Source organism: Leucopleurus acutus (assembly GCF_964270905.1).
Source record: "Leucopleurus acutus genome assembly, chromosome: 10".
NCBI lineage: Eukaryota > Metazoa > Chordata > Mammalia > Artiodactyla > Delphinidae > Leucopleurus > Leucopleurus acutus.
Window position 1 is genome coordinate 6,012,425 of NC_139153.1, and position 19,353 is coordinate 6,031,777.

At 39.6% G+C, this 19,353-nt stretch overlaps 1 protein-coding gene across 3 annotated transcripts in view; it reads left to right on the forward strand.

Annotated features, from left to right (window-relative positions):
- Nucleotides 1-19,353, forward strand: part of TAMM41 (TAM41 mitochondrial translocator assembly and maintenance homolog) — a gene marked incomplete at its 3' end in the record, with an annotated part of 108,471 nt that overhangs the window by 24,478 nt on the left and 64,640 nt on the right. For all 3 annotated transcript variants that reach the window (XM_082848862.1, XM_082848860.1, XM_082848861.1), the window contains exon 5: nt 4,741-4,886. In XM_082848862.1, the coding sequence (XP_082704988.1) occupies nt 4,741-4,886 (146 nt within the window). The remainder of the gene's footprint in view (nt 1-4,740; nt 4,887-19,353) is intronic.

Consider the following 19,353-nt stretch of genomic DNA (forward strand, 5'->3'; position numbering starts at 1 on the left):
TCCTAACCTCTGTTTGGGTTTGTTGCTTGGGGCTTCCTCTCCAGAGATGAGGTTTCATCATTCACCGCTTCCAGAAGTATGTTAGCAGTTTATAAACTCAAAAGCATTATGTGAAAGAACCAATTTCTCTACACCCTCACTAGCAGTCATCCCAGGGTAACTATGTAACTCTCTTCCCTTTAAAATAATAGTGAAAAAAACAGTCTTGTCTGTATTTGAGCAGCTTGTTAGGACAGGATTCACTTGAGCTCACTGCCCTAACCAGTCCCGACCTCATCTCACAAAGGTCGGGTTCCAGAGGCTGTTTGTAACTCTTTTTCCAAAGCTTATAGTCCCCACATGCTTTCTACCAAATTGTAGTGTAAGTTGGTCCTTTGAAGCTTAAAAATCCAGTGTATTTTATTCCTTACTGAAGTACATACTGACTATTGGATATCTTTTTATTTTTCCAAACAGACCAACAGTTTGCTCTAGAAGATCTGCTGTGGCTGGTCATAATTTTGATGATTCCCTTCCCTGCTCCCAAGAAAAGAAATCGGTGAGGGTAACCACATGTCCTGGTTTGCCCAGTTAATACTTGTCCTGATGACTTTGCATTGCCCACTTCACCCTCAAAGGTGACCTAGTTCGGATGATACGTTACATTGTCACCCTCCCCCCAGGGGATTCCTCAGCAGCTGAGGTATCTGCCTGCTCTTTCCACCTCACTCCTCCCCCAGACTTCTTTCTATCTGCCCAGCAAAGGCTTCAGCCACATGGCTTTCTCCAAGCTTCCCCAGGGGTTCCTCACGTGTGGCCAGCCTCTTCTGAGTTAACGTTAGCCCAATAGGCATTCACACAGGTTTTCCCATTTCATCACTCTTTTGCCCCCATATCTTGCTGATGGTTGCCAGTGGCATGGGCAAGGTAGGGCACTTTAAGGTTGTTTCAAAACTTGCTCTTTGTCCTTTGGAATTAGTATTTTGCAGCTCAGTTCATCCCACAGGCCAATGTAAGGTTCCTCATTTCTCACCACTTGCAATTTTTTTTAACTTTAAACTGAGCGTAGTCTTTTTTCTTCTTAAACTAAATTTCATACTTTTTTTCCAGATGCTTTGGCATCATATAGAGGCAGCCTTTTGGTGCTTTTTTTTTAATTGAAGTATAATTGACTTACAATATTATATTAGTTGCAGTGTACAACACAGTGATTTTATATTTTTATTATACATTACAAAATGATCACCATGATAAGTCTAGCTATCATCTGTCACCATACATAGTTATTACAATGTAACTGACTATGTTCCCTATGCTGTATATTACATCCCTGTGACATTTCTTTTATAAATGGAAGTTTATACTTCTTCCTCTCTCTCACCTATTTCACTCATCTCTCTCCCCCATCCCCTTTGGCAACCATACGTTTGTTCTCTGTATCTGTGAGTCTGTTTCAGTTTTGTTGTTTGTTTTGTTTTTCAGTTTCCACATATAAGTGAAATCATACAGTATTTGTCTTTCTCTGACTTATTTTGCTTAGTGTAATACCCTATAGGTCAATCCATGTTGTCGCAAATGGCAAGATTTCATTCTTTTTTTATGGCTAATATTCCATTGTGTGTGTGTGTATGTGTATATATATATAGCCCATCTTCTTTATCCATTCATCCATCAGTGGGCACTTAGGTTGCCTCCATATCTTGGCAGTTGTAAATAATTCTGCAGTGAACATAGGAGTGCATATATCTTTTCAAATTAGTGTTTTGTTTTCTTTGGAAAAATACCCAGAAGTGGGATTCCTGGATCATACAGTAGTTGTATTTTTAATTTTTTGAGGAACCTTCATACTGTTTTCTGTAGTGGCTGTACTAATTTACATTCCTGAATGAGGGTTCCCTTTTTTCCACATCTTTGCCAACACTTGTTACTTGTAGTCTTTTTGATGATAGCCATTCTGACAGGTGTAAGGTGGTATCTCAGTGTGGCTTTATTTTGCATTTGCCTAATGATTAGTGATTTGAGCATCTTTTCAGGTGTTTATTGGCCATCTTTATAAAACTTCTTTGGAAAAATGTCTATTCAGATCTGCTGCCCATTTTTTAATTAGGTTGTTTGGGGTTTTTTGTTGTTGAGTTGTATAAGTTGCATATATCATTTGCAAGTATCTTTTCCCATTAAGTAGACTGCTATTTTGTTGGTAGTTTCCTTTGCTGTGCAACAGCTTTTTAGTTTGATGTAGTCCCATTTGTTTATTTTTGCTTTTATGTCCCTTGCCTGAGGAGACAGAGCCCCCCAAAATATTGCTAAGACTGATATTAAAGCTCATATGGACAGAGTTTTATGGTTTCAGGTCTTATTTTTACATCTTTAATCCATTTTGAGTTTATTTTTGTATGTGGTATGAGAAAGAAGTCCAGTGTCATTCTTTTGCATGTAGCTATCCAGTTTTCCAGTATCATTTATTGAAGAGACTGTCTTTTCCCCATGGTATATTCTTGCGTTCTTTGTCAAAGATTTATTGAATGTGTAAGTGTGGGTCTATTTCTGCACTCTCTGTTCTGTTCCTTTGATCTATGTGTCTGTTTTTGTGCCAGTGCCATACTGTTTTAATTTCTGTAGCTTTGTAGTATAATTGGAAATCAGGGAGCATGATACCTCCAGCTTTGTTCTTCTTTCTCAAGATTGCTTTCGCTTTTTGGGGTCTTTTGTGTTTCCATTTAAATTTTAGAATTATTCATTCTAGTTCTGTGAAAAATGCCACTGGTACTTTGATAGGGATTGCACTGAATCTGTAGGTTGCCTTGGGTAGTATGGTCATTTTAACAATATTAACTCTTCCAACCCATGAGCATGGTATATCTTTCCGTTTGTGTAGTCTTCAGTTTATTTCATCAATGTCTTATAGTTTTCTGAGTACAAGTCCTTTACCTCCTTGGTTAGATTTATTCCTAGGTATTTTATTCTTTTTGATGGAAGTGTAAATGGGATTGTTTTCTTAATTTATCTTTCTGATATTTCATTGTTAGTATATAGAAATGCAACAGATTTCTGTATATTAATTTTGTATCTTTCAACTTAATTCATTTGTTCTAATAGCTTTTTGGTGGCAACTTTAAGATTTTCTATGTGTAGTATCATGTCATCTACAAACACTGACAGTTTTCCTTCTTCCTTTCCAATTTGGATTCCCTTTACCTCTTTTTCTTGTCTGATTGCTGTGGCTAGGACTTCCAATGCCAGGTTGAATCAAAGTGGCGACTGTGGGCATCCTTGTCTTATTCCTGATCTTAGAGGAAATGCTTTCAGCTTTTCACCATTGAATATGATGTTGGCTGTATGTTTATCATATATGTCCTTTATTATGTTCAGTGTGTTTCCTCTATACCTACTTGGTTGAGAGTTTTGATCATAAATGGATGTTGAATTTTGTCAAAACTTTTTCTGCATCAGTTGAGATGATCATATGATTTTTATTTTTCAATTTGTTAATCCAGTGTATCACATTGATTAATTTGCAGATATTGAACCATTGTTGCATCCCTAGGATAAATCCCACTTGATCATTGTGTGTGATCCTTTTAATACATTGTTAAATTTGATTTGGTGATATTTTGTTGACGATTTTTACATCTAAGTTTATCATTAATGTTGGCCTGTAATTTTCTTTTCTCTTCTTTTCTTTTTTTTTTGTGGCATGTTTGTCTGGTTTTGGTATCAGGGTGATGCTGCCTGCTTGTTTGGTTTGGCATCAGGGTGATGCTGGATGTTTCCCAATCTTGGAGGAGTGGCCTTATGTAGGAGACGTCCTGTGGGTCCCAGCAGCACTCTTCCTTCTGGTCACCAGGACTATATAGGGGTGCCCCCTGTATGGGCCACATGGGCCCTTCTCTTGTGGTGGGGCTGACTTCTTTGGGCATGCTCATAGGCAGGGCTGGTCCCTGGCCCAGTTAGCTGTCAGGCCCTGCCTGTGTGGTGGCCACTGGCTTGCTGGTGGTTGGGGTTTGTCCAAGGGTGATTGGCTGTAGGGCCTGGGGCTGGTTCTGACCCAGTAATGAGCAGGCCTTGTGCTAATAGGCTAGAGGGAGGACTCCAAGATGGCACTTGCCAGCACCAGTGTCCTCATGGTAGAATGAGCTCCTCAGAATGGCCACCATCAGTGTCTGTGTCCCCAGGAGTCCCAGTTGCCTCTTGGCTTCTCTAGAAGATCAGCAAGTTCACCACTTGCAATTTTTTTAATTATATCTGCTTTAAAGTTTATCTTAAATGTAAACCTTGCCCTTATCAAATATAATAAGGTTATTTATATTCATAAAGCACCTCAAAAGCCCTCACGCAAACAGCAAGAGGGCCAAGCTGAGTAAGCAGTACCAAGGACACAGCTGTGGTGAGGCACACAGCCCCCATCTCTGTGATTGGTCACAGGCAGAGTTTTGTTTACAAGATGAAAGTTTATAAATACAGAAGCTTCTGCATTGCAAAAACAAACACATATTAACCTCTCAATGGTGACTACCTTTTGTACTTAGGTAACTATATTTTAACTGCTAAAGGGCTTTGTGATTTGAGAGGCTCTCTTTCCCCCCGAACATGTGCCTGCATTTCTGGGGTACTGTGTTCCCAGTTTTAAGGTGAAAAAGCAAGTGTTTTGAATGAGAGATCCTGCGAGGTTGAACTAGTGCAGTGTCAGCTGGGGGACTGTAGTTCACAGGTCAGAATGTGAATTCGCAGTGGAAGATTCGTTTTTCTGTTTGTTTTAACCAGGTGACTTTCGGATGGTGGTTGGAGAGGATAAGGCAAAAGTGTTGAATATTGTGAAGCCCAACATAGCCCATTTTCGTGAGCTCTACGGCAGCATTCTACAGGAGAATCCCCAAGTGGTGTATAAAATTCAGCAAGGCAGCCTGGAGGTAAACTATCTGTGGGAAATCCTGTGGACTTATGTTCTTCCGTATATTTGAAATAAGGCTAAAAGGTACACAAATGACTAGTAAGTGACTAGTAATAAGAGGCTGCCTTTGGAGAAGGGGACCAAGGGCTGACATGAGGCGGGGGGAGGTGGGGACTGGTCCTCACTGTGTGTGTCTTTTTTGCCATTTGAAGTTCTTACTATGTATGTTAATTATTAATCAAAAATGAGTGAAAATAAACTCTGAAATTACCTTCTTTCCATCCCCAAGCCCACCTGCCTCCCCAGAGGTAGCCTTATTAACAGTTTGGCATGTTTTCTTCCAGATCTTGTTGCATGTACTTTTGTATGTATTTGTACATATACACATGTATGAAGCAGTTTGGTCTTTTTTGTTTGGTTTTATTTTACATAAATGTATTCATACAGGTTATTCTGAAGCTTCTTTTTTCCCCACTTGTTATATGTATCATGTCTTGGAACTTTTCTTTGATACATCAAACAAAACTTTCTTTCAAGGCATTCTTCAAAATATTAAATTTTTTGAAAAGAAAAATCAAAGAGCCTTTCCTTTGAGAAAAGTAATTTGGATTTAAGATTTTTTAAACTATAGAATTCATAGTTTTTTATCTTTAAGATAAGGAATACTATTTTACTTTTTTAATGCTCTTCCTCTTCCACATAATAGGGGCAACTAATATTATGTTGAATGACAAGTTAATGGCATTTCTAGAACTGAAAGGAAACTTTAAAAAAGTAGGAATTATTTTAAATGTAATGTTGGAGAATAACATGAATGCCCAGAATACCCACCACTCAGGTTAACAGATTTTGCCATGTTTGCTTTAGACTGAGGTATTTTGTTTTTAATTTTTACTTTTCTCAAAGTAATGCATACATATTGTTTAAAAACCAGGTGGCACCCCAAGGTTTGTAACAAAAAGCAGCAGTTCCCTGCTGTACACCTTCCTACTTGTCTGTGCTACTTCCCAGAGCAACTGCTTTCGTCTCCTTCACTGATTCTTCTTACGTTTACCTCCATATTTCTAAGTAATATGGTTTGATTGTTATTCTTGATTTTTTTCAACTTGTACTTTATTTTTGTCATCTTTCTATGGAAAATGAGGATTTTTTACTCTCTTATGCACCGCAATCAACACACATACATTCTCTCTCTCTCTTTCTCTCTCTCCTCCTCACCCCACCCCCCACCCCCACTCCTCCACCGCTTATGCTCCATGTATAGTTATTACATAACTTTGGGTTAGGGTAATAGTCAATATTTACTTTATTGTGACGCATAACTTTCTTCATTGCTAAGATATACTACTATGAAATTTCCTTTCCTGTACAACTTTGTTTTTCTTGGAGTTAATCACTGTCTCATTTTTTTCACTTGCTTAGTTTCTACATACCTGTAACTAATTCACCCTCAAATTCTGCTACAGACCTGTAGAACATCTTCCACTGTAGACAAACACATCACGTGTGTTCTCTGTTTCTTACTGTTCTTGGGGACGTTCTTCCTGGAGCCCTGTGTTCCCTGTTCCTTTCGGGTATGGTTCCATTCTAGGCTTGATGCACAGCTCTTCTCCTGAAACTTTCTTTCATTAATACCCAAGAATTTCTTCCCCTCTCCTTTGCAAGTGTTTGGTTTACTGGATCTTTTCCTCTTTCACGGTTTACACTTTAATTTTGATGAAGTATACCTTTTAGTACTTCCTAACGTAGGTTGTGAAGGACGTAAATTTTTTGAGACCATGTACATCTGAAAATTCTACCCTCACACTGATTGATAGTTTGAGCTAGATATCAAATTCTAGGCTGGAAGTAATTTTCCCTCAGAAGTTTTAAGTCATAGCTTCATTTATTCTAGCTTCTAGAGTTGCATTCAGAAGTCCCACACTAGAGACTGTCATACAGAGTGAAGTAAGTCAGAAAGAGAAAAACAAATATCATATATTAACACATGTAGGTGGAACCTAGAAAAATGATACAGATGAACCAGTTTGCAGGGCAGAAGTTGAGACACAGATGTAGAGAACAAACGTATGGACACCAAGGGGGGAAAACCACGGTGGGGTGGGGATGGTGGTGTGCCGAATTGGGCGATTGGGATTGACATGTATACACTGATGTGTATAAAATTGATGACTAATAAGAACCTGCAGTATAATAAAACAAAAAAAAACCCCAACTAATACTAAACTTTCTTTGGGTTATTTGTATGGAAATATGTTAATATAAATGTTTCAGACATGACATGAAATTTCTAAAAATCTTATATGTTTTGGTATAATGTTATAAGTCATAATTCTAGTTATTACTTTAAAATGTATATCTCAGAAATAACTAAATTTCCTTGTCAATTGCATTATTATGAACTTTCATCAAATCTTTAACCGTGGTCATTTTTAAGTCTTTTGTCATTTACAGACAGTTCTGGGTGTACTCTGATGCTTTTGCAAAAATGTTCCTATAAATGGGTTTCATCTTCAAGGAATTCATAGAAAAGGCTCTGACAAGTACAGGTTTCTGGTAACTGACTGTACTGCTGAACTGAATGAATAAGCATTTTCAGAGCTCTAATGGAAAACTGATGAATTCATAAAAGTGCTAACAAAAATCAAGAATAAAAAAAATTAATTACATGGGACTGAGTGAACTGATGAGGATGATTATAATTTTTGTGACTTTCTGTTTGAATTAAAAAAATAAAATGTCCAACACTATTCAGATTCCCTATCCTTTGGATGTGACCTTTTTTATCTCTCTGACAGTATTTAGGATCTTTTCCTTTTTTCCAATATTCTTAAATTTCATGATGATTTGCCTTTGTCTTTGTGTGTATGTTTTTCATTTATTTTAAAAATTATTATTAGTTTTATGGCTGCACCATGCAGCTTATGGGATCTTAGTTCCCCACCCAGGGATCAAACCCTTGCCTCCTGCAGTGGAAGCGTGGAGTCCTAATTGGTGGAATGCCAGGGAATTCCCATGTTTTTCATTTATTAGTCTGGCATTTCATGAGCCTCTTTTGGAAATTCACGAGCTTCAGTTCTAGGAAATTTTCTTTTATCATTTCTGTAATGAAATTTTCTTTCATCATTTCTTCATATCCATTTTCTTAGCTTGTTCTTTCTAGAATTCCTGTTAGTTGGTTGTTGGACCTCCTTGTTCGATTGTTTCTTTCCCTCATTCCTGTTTCTTTGGGTTTTTGTTCTGTTTTCCAGAAGAATTGTTTGAATCAATCTTCTAACACTTCTTTTGAATTTTTAATTTCCTCTGAATGTTCTTTTTTATAGCATCCTGTTCTTGTATGAATGCATTATCTTTCCTCATCTCTTTAATGATCTTTATTAAAATTTTTGAAGTTTTTTCTTGCTCCCTATATTGTCTCTGTTTCTCTTAGTTCCTTTTTTTCTATGGATTCACTCTCATCTGTTGTGTTAGAAGCTTTTCTCAAATGTTTGCACATCCTTTGTGGCCTGTATTTTAAAGAGCAAGGCAGTTTAAAAAATGCAGACTGGGAGTTCTTTGTGATGGATAGAGCATGTCAGCTAGTGAGCTTCACTATAGGATTTGGGACAAGGACCTGGCTGTTTCATTGGAGGACCCCAAGTTTCAGTATTTGTAGAATTTCTCCAAAGAGACATCATCTACTCTCTGGTTAGAGGATAGGGAAAGATAATGTGCCTAGCTGCCAACTTTTAGAAACTGAGCAAGGGAAAACAGCTGGGAATTTCCTTTAACTGTGAAAATAAACTTCCAAATCCCTCAGTTTGGCCTCTGAAAGCCTGGATGGTCTATGTTCTAACTGGCTTCTTATTGTGGGGAAATGCACAAGAATAAGATGAGTGGGCTGAGCTTCAGTTCCCAGAGATGCATCTAATCTTAAAGCTGCCACTGATACCCATCTTCTCCCACCTCTGCTGCCCATTCCAAATTCCCCTCACCCTTTCTAGCATTTAGGCTGGTCTAGGTGAGGTGGCCCAGACTCTCATCCCTGAGGAGTCTGAGACTCTGGTCACCATGCCCATCTTGGACTGTAGCTACTACACTTTCCATTTACCATCAAAGTTGGGCAAGAGGTAATAAGAGATGTGTACCAGCAGCCCTACCTCCTGATGGTCAGGTTTAATTATTTCTGCCAGTATGGTGATTCATTTCTTTGTCTTCTGGACTTCTTGTCTGCCTGGGATTCTAAAGTGATTGGACGGCAGTTATAGCTTTAAGTTTGTTTGTTTGTTTTTAATTAGTTATCCATTTTGTACATATTAGTGTATATATGTCAATCCCAATGTCCCAATTCATCACACCACCACCACCCCCTGTGACTTTCCCCTCCTTGGTATCCATACTTTTTGTTCTCTACATCTGTATCTCTATTTCTGCCCTGCAAACCGGTTCATCTGTGCCATTTTTCTAGGTTCCATACATATGCATTAATATACGATATTTCTTTTTCTATTTCTGACTGACTTCACTCTGTATGACAGTCTCTAGGTCCATCCACGTCTCTACAAATGACCCAATTTCATTCCTTTTTATGGCTGAGTAATATTCCATTGTATATATGTACTACATCTTCTTTATCAATTCGTCTGTTGATGGGCATTTAGGTTGCTTCCATGACCGGGCTATTGTAAATAGTGTTGTAGTGAACATTGAGGTGCATGTGTCTTTTTGAATTACAGTTTTCTCTGGGTATATGCCCAGTAGTGGGATTGCTGGTTCATATGGTAATTCTGTTTTTAGTTTTTTAAGGAACCTCCATACTGTTTTCCATAGTGGCTGTATCAATTGGCATTCCCACCAGCAGTGCAAGGGGGTTCCCTTTTCTCCACATCCTCTCCAGCATTGATTGATTGTAGATATTCTGATGATGCCCATTCTAACTGTGTGAGGTGATACCTCATTGCAAAATTGTAGTTTTGATTTGCATTTCTCTAATAATTAGTGATGTTGAGCAGCTTTTCATGTGCTTCTTGGCCATCTGTATGTCTTCTTTGGAGAAATGTCTATTTAGGTCTTCTACCCATTTTTTATAGGGTTGTTTGTTTTTTAATATTGAGCTGCATGAGCTGTTTATATATTTTGGAGACTAATCCTTTGTCCGTTGATTCATTTGCAAATATTTTCTCCCATTCTGAGGGTTGTCTTTTCGTCTTGTTTATGTTTTCTTTGCTGTGCAAAAGCTTTGAAGTTTCATTAGGTCCCATTTGTTTATTTTTGGTTTTATTTCCATTTCTCTAGGAGGTGGGTCAAAAAAGATCTTGTGCTGATTTATGTCAAACAGTGTTCTTCCTATGTTTTCCTCTAAGAGTTTTATAGTGTCTGGTCTTACATTTAGGTCTTCAATCCATTTTGAGTTTCTTTTTGTATATGGAGTTAGGGAGTGTTGTGATTTCATTCTTTTACATGTAGCTGTCCAGTTTTCCCAGCACCACTTATTGAAGAGACTCTTTTCTCCATTGTATATCCTTGCCTCCTTTGTCATAGATTAGTTGACCATAAGTGTGTGGCTTTCTATCTTGTTCCATTGATCTGTATTTCTGTTTTTGTGCCAGTGCCAGTACCATATTGTCTTGATTACTGTAGCTTTGTAGTATAATCTGAAGTCAAGGAGTCTGATTCCTCCAGCTCCGTTTTTTCCCCTCAAGACTGCTTTTGCTATTCGGGATCTTCTGTGTCTCCATACGAATTTTAAGGTTTTTTTGTTCTAGTTCTGTAAAAAATACCATTGGTAATTTGATAGGGATTACATTGAATCTGTAGATTGCTTTGGGTAGTATAGTCATTTTCCATGTTCCTGGATAGGAAGAATATTGATTCTTCCAATCCAAGAACATGCTATATCTATCCAACTGTTTGTATTATCTTTAATTACTTTCATCAGTGTCATAGTTTTCTGCGTACAGGTCTTTTGTCTCCCTAGGTAGGTTTATTCCTAGGTATTTTATTATTTTTGTTGCAGTGGTAAATGGGAGTGTTTCCTTAATTTCTCTTTCAGATTTTTCATCATTAGTGTATAGGAATGCAAGAGACTTCTGTGCATTAATTTTGTATCCTGCAACTTTACCAAGTTCACTGATTAGCTCTAGTAGTTTTCTGGTGGCATCTTTAGGATTCTCTATGTGTAGTATCATGTCATCCGCAAACAGTGACAGTTTTACTTCTTCTTTTCCAATTTGTATTCCTTTTATTTCTTTTTTCTTCTCTGATTGCCGTGGCTAGGACTTCCAAAGCTATATTGAATAGGAGTTGCAAGAGTGGATATCCTTGTCTTGTTCCTGATCTTAGAGCAAATGCTTTCAGTTTTTTGCCATTGAGAATGATGTTTGCTGTGGGTTTGTCGTATATGGCCTTTATTATGTTGAGGTAGGTTCCCTCTATGCCCACTTTCTGGAGGGTTTTTATCATAAATGGGTGTTGAATTTTCTCAAAAGCTTTTTCTGCATCTATTGAGATGATCATATGGTTTTTATTCTTCAAATTGTTAATAATGGTGTATCACATTGATTGATTTGCATATATTGAAGAATCCTTGCATCCCTGGGATAAATCCCACTTGATCATGGTGTATGATCCTTTTAATGTGTTGTGGGATTCTGTTTGCTAGTATTTTGTTGAGGATTTTTGCATCTGTATTCATCAGTGATATCGGTCTGTAATTTTCTTTTTTTGTAATATCTGTGTCTGATTTGGGTATCAGGGTGATGGTGGCCTTGTAGAATGAGTTTGGGAGTGTTCCTTCCTCTGCAATTTTTTGGAAGAGTTTGAGAAGGATGGGTGTTAGATCTTCTCTAAATGTTTGATAGAATTCACCTGTGAAGCCATCTAGTCCTGGACTTTTTTTTCTTGGAAGATTTTTAATCACACTTTCAATTTCATTACTTGTGATTGGTCTGTTCAGATTTTCTGTTTCTTCCTGGTTCAGTCTTGGAAGGTTATACCTTTCAAAGAATTTGTCCATTTCTTCCAGGTTGTCCATTTTATTGGCATAGAGTTGTTTGTCGTAGTCTCATAAGATGCTTTGTATTTCTGTGGCATCTGTTGAAACTTCTACTTTTTCATTTCTAATTTTATTGATTTGAGTCCTCTCCTCTTTTTCTTGCTGAGTCTAGCCAGTGGTTTATCAATTTTGTTTATCTTCTCAAAGAACCAGCTTTTAGTTTTATTGATCTTTGCTATTGTTTTCTTTGTTTCTATTTCATTTATTTCTGCTCTGGTCTTTATGATTTCTTCCTTCTACTAACTTTGGGTTTTGTTTGTTCTTCTTTCTCTGGTTCCTTTAGGTGTAAGGTTAGATTGTTTATTTGAGATTTTTCCTGTTTCTTGAGGTAGGCTTGTATTGCTCTAAACGTCCCTCTTAGAACTGCTTTTGCTGCATCCCGTAGATTTTGGATCGTCGTGGTTTTGTTGTCATTTGTCTCTAGGTTTTTTTTTTATTTCCTTTTTTATTTCTTCAGTGATCTCTTGGTTATTTAGTAATGTATTGTTTAGCCTCCATGTGTTTGTGTTTTTTACGGTTTTTCCCCTGTAATTGATTTCTAATTTCATAGCATTGTGGTCAGAAAACATGCTTGATATGATTTCAAAATTCTTAAATTCACTGAGGCTTGATTTGTGACCCAAGATGTGATCTATCCTGGAGAATGTTCCATGTGCACTTGAGAAGAAAGTGTAATCTGCTGTTTTTGGATGGAATGTCCTATAAATATCAATTAAATCTATCTGGTCTATTGTGTCATTTAAAGCTTGTGTTTCCTTTTAATTTTCTGTTTGGTTGATCTGTCCATTGGTGTAAGTGAGGTGTTAAAGTCCCCCACTATTATTGTGTTACTGTCGATTTCCTCTTTTATAGCTGTTAGCAGTTGCCTTATGTTGAGGTGCTCTTATGTTGGGTGCATATATGTTTATAGTTGTTATATTCTCCTGTTGGATTGATCCCTTGATCATTTTGTAGCGTCCTTCCTTGTGTCTTGTAACATTCTTTATTTTAACATCTATTTTATCTGATATGAGTATTGCTACTCCAGCTTTCTTTTGATTTCCATTTGCATGGAATATCTTTTTCCATCCCCTCACTTTCAGTCTGTATGTGTCCCTAGCGGGGCTCTTGTAGATGGCATATACATGGGTCTTGTTTTTGTATCCCTTCAGCGAGCCTGTGTCTTTTGGTTGGACCATTTAATCCATTCATGTTTAAGGTAATTATCGATATGTATGTTCCTATTACCATTTTCTTAATTTGGGGGGGTTTGTTTTTGTAGGTCCTTTTCTTCTCTTCTGTTTCCACTTAGAGAAGTTCCTTTAGTTGTAGAGCTGGTTGTAGAGCTGGTTTGGTGGTGCTGGATTCTCTTAGATTTTGCTTGTCTATAAACCTTTTGATTTCTCCGTCAAATCTGAATGAGATACTTGTTGGGTAGAATAATCTTGGTTGTAGGTTCTTCCGTTTGATCACTTTAAATATATCATGCCGCTCCCTCTGGCTTGTAGAGCTTCTGCTGAGAAATCAGCTGTTAACCTTAGAGTTCCATTGTATGTTATTTGTCATTTTTCCCTTATTGCTTTCAATAATTTTTCTTTGTCTTTAATTTTTGTCAGTTTGATTACTATGTGTCTTGGTGTGTTTCTCCTTGGGTTTGTCCTGCCTGGGACTCTCTGTGCTTCCTGGACTTGGGTGGCTATTTCCTTTCCCATGTTAGGGAAGTTTTCGACTATAATCTCTTAAAATATTTTCTCAGGTGTTTTCTCTCTCTCTTCTCCTTCTGGGACCCCTGTAATGCAAATGTTGTTGTGTTTAATGTTGTCCCAGAGGTCTCCTAGGCTGTCTTCGTTTCTTTTCATTCTTTCTTCTTTATTCTGTTCCACGGCAGTGAATTCCACCATTCTGTCTTCCAGGTCACTTTTCCATTCTTTTGCCTCAGTTATTCTGCTATTGATTCCTTCTAGTGTATTTTTCATTTCAGTTATTGTATTGTCCATTTCTGTTTGTTTGTTCCTTAAATCTCCTAGGTCTTTGTTAAACATTTCTTGAGTCTTCTCGATCTTTGCCTTCATTCTTTTTCTGAGGTCCTGGATCATCTTTACTATCATTATTCTGAATTCTTTTTCTGGAAGGTTTCCTATCTCCGCTTCATTTAGTTGTTTTTCTGTGGTTTATCTTGTTCCTTCATCTGGTACATAGCCCTCTGTGTTTTCATCTTGTCTATCTTTCTGTGAATGTGGTTTTTGTTCTACAAGCTGCAGGATTGTAGTTCTTGTTGCTTCTGCTGTCTGCCCTCTCATAGCTTTAAGTTTAATAGGATGCTTACTGTGTCCTCTGGGAGAAGCATTTCTTCTTTTGAAACTAGGATCTCTAGACCCACAGTCCTAAAGTTGTGGAGGTGGGAAGCACACATTGCCCAGGTGGTCCCTGGGAATGACAGTAAGCAAGGCTGTTTCTCCTTTTACCCCGTGGTTCCCAGACTCATGTAGTCTAGCAGTTGGGAACATAGTACTCTATAACGGCCATGAATTTAGGGTATATACTGTGCCCCACTCTCACAGGGTATCATCTCTAAGCTGTTGCTCAGCTCTTCTTCAAAGCTCTTTCATTGGGTTTTTCAGTAGTGACACTATTGACATTTTAGGCTGAATAATTCTTTGTTGTAGGGGCCAAAAATGTCCCCCTTTTGAGAACTACTGCTCTCCCAGGCTGGCAGCTCTGGCACACTGTGTGGTAGGAACAGTGGAGCCGTGATCCTGTGCCCGTCCTGCACCTGTGCCCTGTGAGCCCTGTACAGTGGTATTGGCTGAGACCTGTGGGCAGGAAAGGCAAGCCCATGCTTAGAATATGAGTCACTTCCAGGCAAGAGGAGTTGCTGCCCGTTCCCAGGTGGAAGGGATCCAGTGTAGTCAACTTATCACCAAGTGGCTGGTTAGTCTCAGGAGATGGTCGTGTTATGAGGATCTCAGTGTTGGCCTCTGTTGCTGTCAGGATAGACTTTCAACCGCAGCAGTGGCTCAGTCAGCCTTGGTGAGTAGAAGCCCCTGATATTGGATCTGGGCAGAGCCTCTATCTCTCCCGCCCACTACTCCTGCTACAAGCCGTTATGCCATTACTGGGATGAAAGAGCCTGTTGAATCAACTGGCTAAATTGTTCTTTTGGTTGTTGTTGCTTCTTCTGTGTTGGATGCTCTCAGATGGAAGCATTAACGTACAATACAAAGATCTTCATACTTTGTGTCCCCTCCCATAGGTCCATCCTTCTAATCTTCTTCCTTTTAGGTCCCTAACCAACCAGTGAACCATTGTCCACTCTTTGAGTCTTTGTATATGCTTATCTTGGGCCACTTTTCCATGTAAAGTGGGTAACCAGCTGTGCCACCTGCAGCGTACTCACTGGGACGATGGCTCCTCATCAGTGTCTTCCAGGGCCATCCCTGGGTGCGGCTGTAATGCATCGTTTTCACCCTGTACATACTTCAAGCCAAATCATCCATGAAGCAAGCCCATCCTTTATCCTCCTCCAAAAGCCTCCTTGTAGCCGTGTGCATGAGCCAGTGGAGAAGTAGAACATTATGTGCTGGTGCAACAGTGGAAATGATGGGGGTCTGGGTTTCCTGTTTGTGCAGCTGACTTGTGCCTTCTGGCCTTGCGCATGTCCAATGCTGGTGTATCTCTTACGTCCTACAGTGGATTGCTCTTGAGCTTCGTGACCTTATGATTTGGTGAATCTGGCAGATCCCAGTTCATAATGGGCAGTTCTTGATACATGGTCATTTGATGTCCCATGGTTAGAAGCTCTGTCTCTGCCAGGGTGTAGCATCTAGGAGCTGATTTCAAATGGTGTGTGGTTCTTCACTACAGATGGCGTGGCCTTGCTCCAGAACCCTAGCAGTCTCCATTGTGATCTCCCGCTGGGAGCCCACTGTAACTTCCCCTGGCTTCTCTGTACACTGAGGAGGCCTTTAGTACCATAGTTTACAGGGAGGTGTGCCCATGTGGTGGAGGGCTGCTTACCCTGCTGCCTGTATCTATCGCAGAGCTCATTTTTGCTCTTGCCGCTCACAGACCTTGCATCCTTTTATATCGCTGGGTAAATGGCTCTGAGCATTATTCCCAAGTGTGGAATATGCTGCATCTAGGACCTGAAGAGGCCTAGCAGGCAGTGTGCTTCCTTCTTAGTGGTGAGAAGTACGAGATGCCCTAAGTTGATCTTTACTTTGGAGAGGCTGTCCCAGAGCTCCAGGTCACTTGACCCCTAAACTCCTCCCTTATGTGGTGCGCTCCTCACAATTCATGAGGTGTATCTTTTCCCCGCTGGGGTGCATATATCTACCAAGGCCTCCAGTGTACTTGCCCTTTAGCGCTCACCAGGTGACAGCAGCAACGTGTCATTGATGTAGTGGACCAATGAGATTATACAGAATATCCAAACAGTCTGGTTTTCTTTGAATATCTTATGACAGGGTGGGGGAGTTAACACGGCCCTGAGGCAGGTGGTAAGGCGCACTCTGGTCTGTCCTGTGCGGCCGCGAGCTGCTTCTCATCCTCCTTGCTCTGTGGATGGCAGAGAATGCGCTCGCCAGGCCTGTGGCCCCGTCCAGACACCTGAGGCTCTGCTGATACGCTTCAGCAGACTTCCCACATCTGCCACAGCCGGTACAGCGGGGCTTCTACTTGGTTGAGTTTGTGGTGGTCTGCTACCATCTGCCAGAGTCCATTTGGATTTTGTGAAGGCCAGACTCAGTGGAGACACGATGGGACCGTCAGCTCTAGTATTAGTCAGGGTTCTCCAGAGAAACAGGACCAATAGGATATATAGAGAAAGATTTATTTTAGGGAATTAACTCACAGAGTTGTGAGGGTTGGCAAGTTTGAAATTTGCAGGGCAGGCCAGCAGGCCGGAGACCCAGGGAAGAGTGTGTTGTACTCTTGAGCCCGAGGGCAATCTGGAGGCAGACTTCCTTCTTCCTCAGGAAACTTTAGTCTTTTTTCATAAGACCTTCAACTGGCTGGATGAGGCCCATCCATATTAACGGGGGTCATCTGCTACTCAAAGTCTACTGGCTTAAAAAGATACCTTTACAGTAACATCTGGACTAAAGTTCAACCAAGCAACTAGGCCCTATAGCCTAGCCAAGTTGACATACAAAATTAAACATCACACCCCTGCATCCTTCAGGTCTATAGGTGGCGTTAATCTCTGCCATTCCTCCTGTGGTGTGGTTTTGTTTTTTCATTACTCTTTTGGCCAGGGGGTGAGAACGGCAGCTTCAGAGGCTTCCACTTGGCCTTCTGCACTGTGATAGCTCCAAAATGCTGTCTGAGAATGTGCTTTCCAGGACCACTCTTGGTACCAGTTGTGTAGGATCAGGATTGGGGAGATTAGAAACAAAGACTCCATCTCATCCTGTGATGGCACTGTGGAGCTCGATGGCCCTTCCTAGCTGTCCCCACTTGGGGCAAAGGGACCAGGCCTTTGTACGCCTGTATTTTCCAGTCTTTGGATACAGGCAGCTCCCTTTGCCTGAGGACAGTTGCAGGAGGGACTCTGAGGGAGGGAGTCAGCCAACTTTCCCAGCAGCTGGCAGAATGAGTACCTTGCCCCAAAGCCAGGATGTGGTCGGTGCAACACAGCATCCACTATCATATGCCCATATCTGCTTTTTTAAAACATCAGCCTTATTGAGATATAATTTACATACTGTAAAATTCGGTGGTTTTTAGTCTGTTTACACAGTTGTGCAACCATCACCACAATCTAGTTTTACAGCATTTTCATCACTCCAAAAAGAAACCCCATGCCCAGTAGCGGTACCTAGCTTCCCCTCCCGGCAGGCAGCCACTAATCTACTTTCTGACTCCGCGGATTTGCCTCTTCTAGATACTTCCTGTAAATAGAATCATAGAACATGTGGTCTTTTCCATGTCTGCTTTTAAAATGCAATTTGACTCATAATTTAACTGAATGCTTTCACTTTTGTGTTTTAATGAGAATTGAAGAGTAAGGATAATTAAAATTTTGCAATTTATTTGAACATGTCACCTAATATTTTGTCTTGGAACACATGCTTTCAAACAAAAACTCCAGTGCATTCTTTTCCTCAAGAGAAAGCAGTGACAAGTAACTGTTTTCTAATTCCTCATATTACTCAGCCATTTTGGCATCTCTAAAATTCCTGGAAGTCTCATAGGTAAAGCCTTGAAATATAAGATCCTAGTGACTAATCTCAATACTTGGCCCCAAAATATGAGTCTATAAATGTCATTTCTAGCATCTTTTACAGAAATATTCACATTTTTTGTCATTTATCTAGCCAAAGCTAAGTGGAGGTTGAATCCTGTGAATTTAGGACCATCTCCATGATAAATATGAAATATTTAGGTTAAAAAAACCTTCACCTTATTGAAGCCACTATATAATAGCATTTTCTTCTTTTTTGCATAGATTTATAGATAAAACTAGAAAATCTAGACATTGGCATATACTCAGTAAATATTTGTTGAATGAAAAAGTGGTAGAATGAATGAATTCTAATTATTAAGAAAGTTGGTCATATCTGGAAAATCCAAATCTAAAATTTAATACATTCACGTGTCTATTCTTTTTTCTTACTGTTCTCTTAAAGTTAAAACCTAAACGCTTGTTGAAAGAATACAAGACAGATTCTTACTGGAAGAATAATGTGATGAGCTGCTGAGGGCAGTGGTACTGCTTTTCACCTTGGCAGGGAGTCACATGTTTACATGATTTTGGAAAAATTTAGTTCCATGACGTAAAATATATTAGACTAGGAGTTAGGGAAGCTGGGTGTGGGCTTAGCTCTATGGATAACTTTTGATTCACAGGTTTCCAAGTAAAGTCTAATGCATAGTTTTATATATGCTTTATTTCTGTATTTTTCTTTAAATTTGATGTATTTTAGAATACACTGGGAACAGAAACCATTGGTATAACTTACTGCTGTTTAAGAAATAATGACAACTAAGCTTTATTGGTGCAGTTATTCATCCTCTTATTCAACCGATGTTTTTTGAGTACTTACTATGTGCCACGGGATTAAAAGTGAATAAAGATTAGTCTCTGTCATCAGTTTATTCCTACAGTTTATGAAATACAGCATGGTACATAAAAGGCCCTACAGACAGGAGACGCGAATTTAGATCCCACTCTCTGATTGGCTGCATGTTACTGGCTATGTTACTTTGTGCCCCTGTGTTTAAAATGAGTACATGGGGAACTTCCCTGGTGGCACGGAGGTTAAGAATCCACCTGCCAATGCAGGGGACACGGGTTCAAGCCCTGGTCTGGGAAGATCCCACATGCCGTGGAGCAACTAAGCCCGGGCGCCACAACTACTGAGCCTGCGCTCTAGAGCCCATGAGCCACAACTGCAGAGACCACATGTCACAACTACTGAAGCCCGCGCGCCTAGAGCCCATGCTCCACAACAAGAGAAGACACCGCAATGAG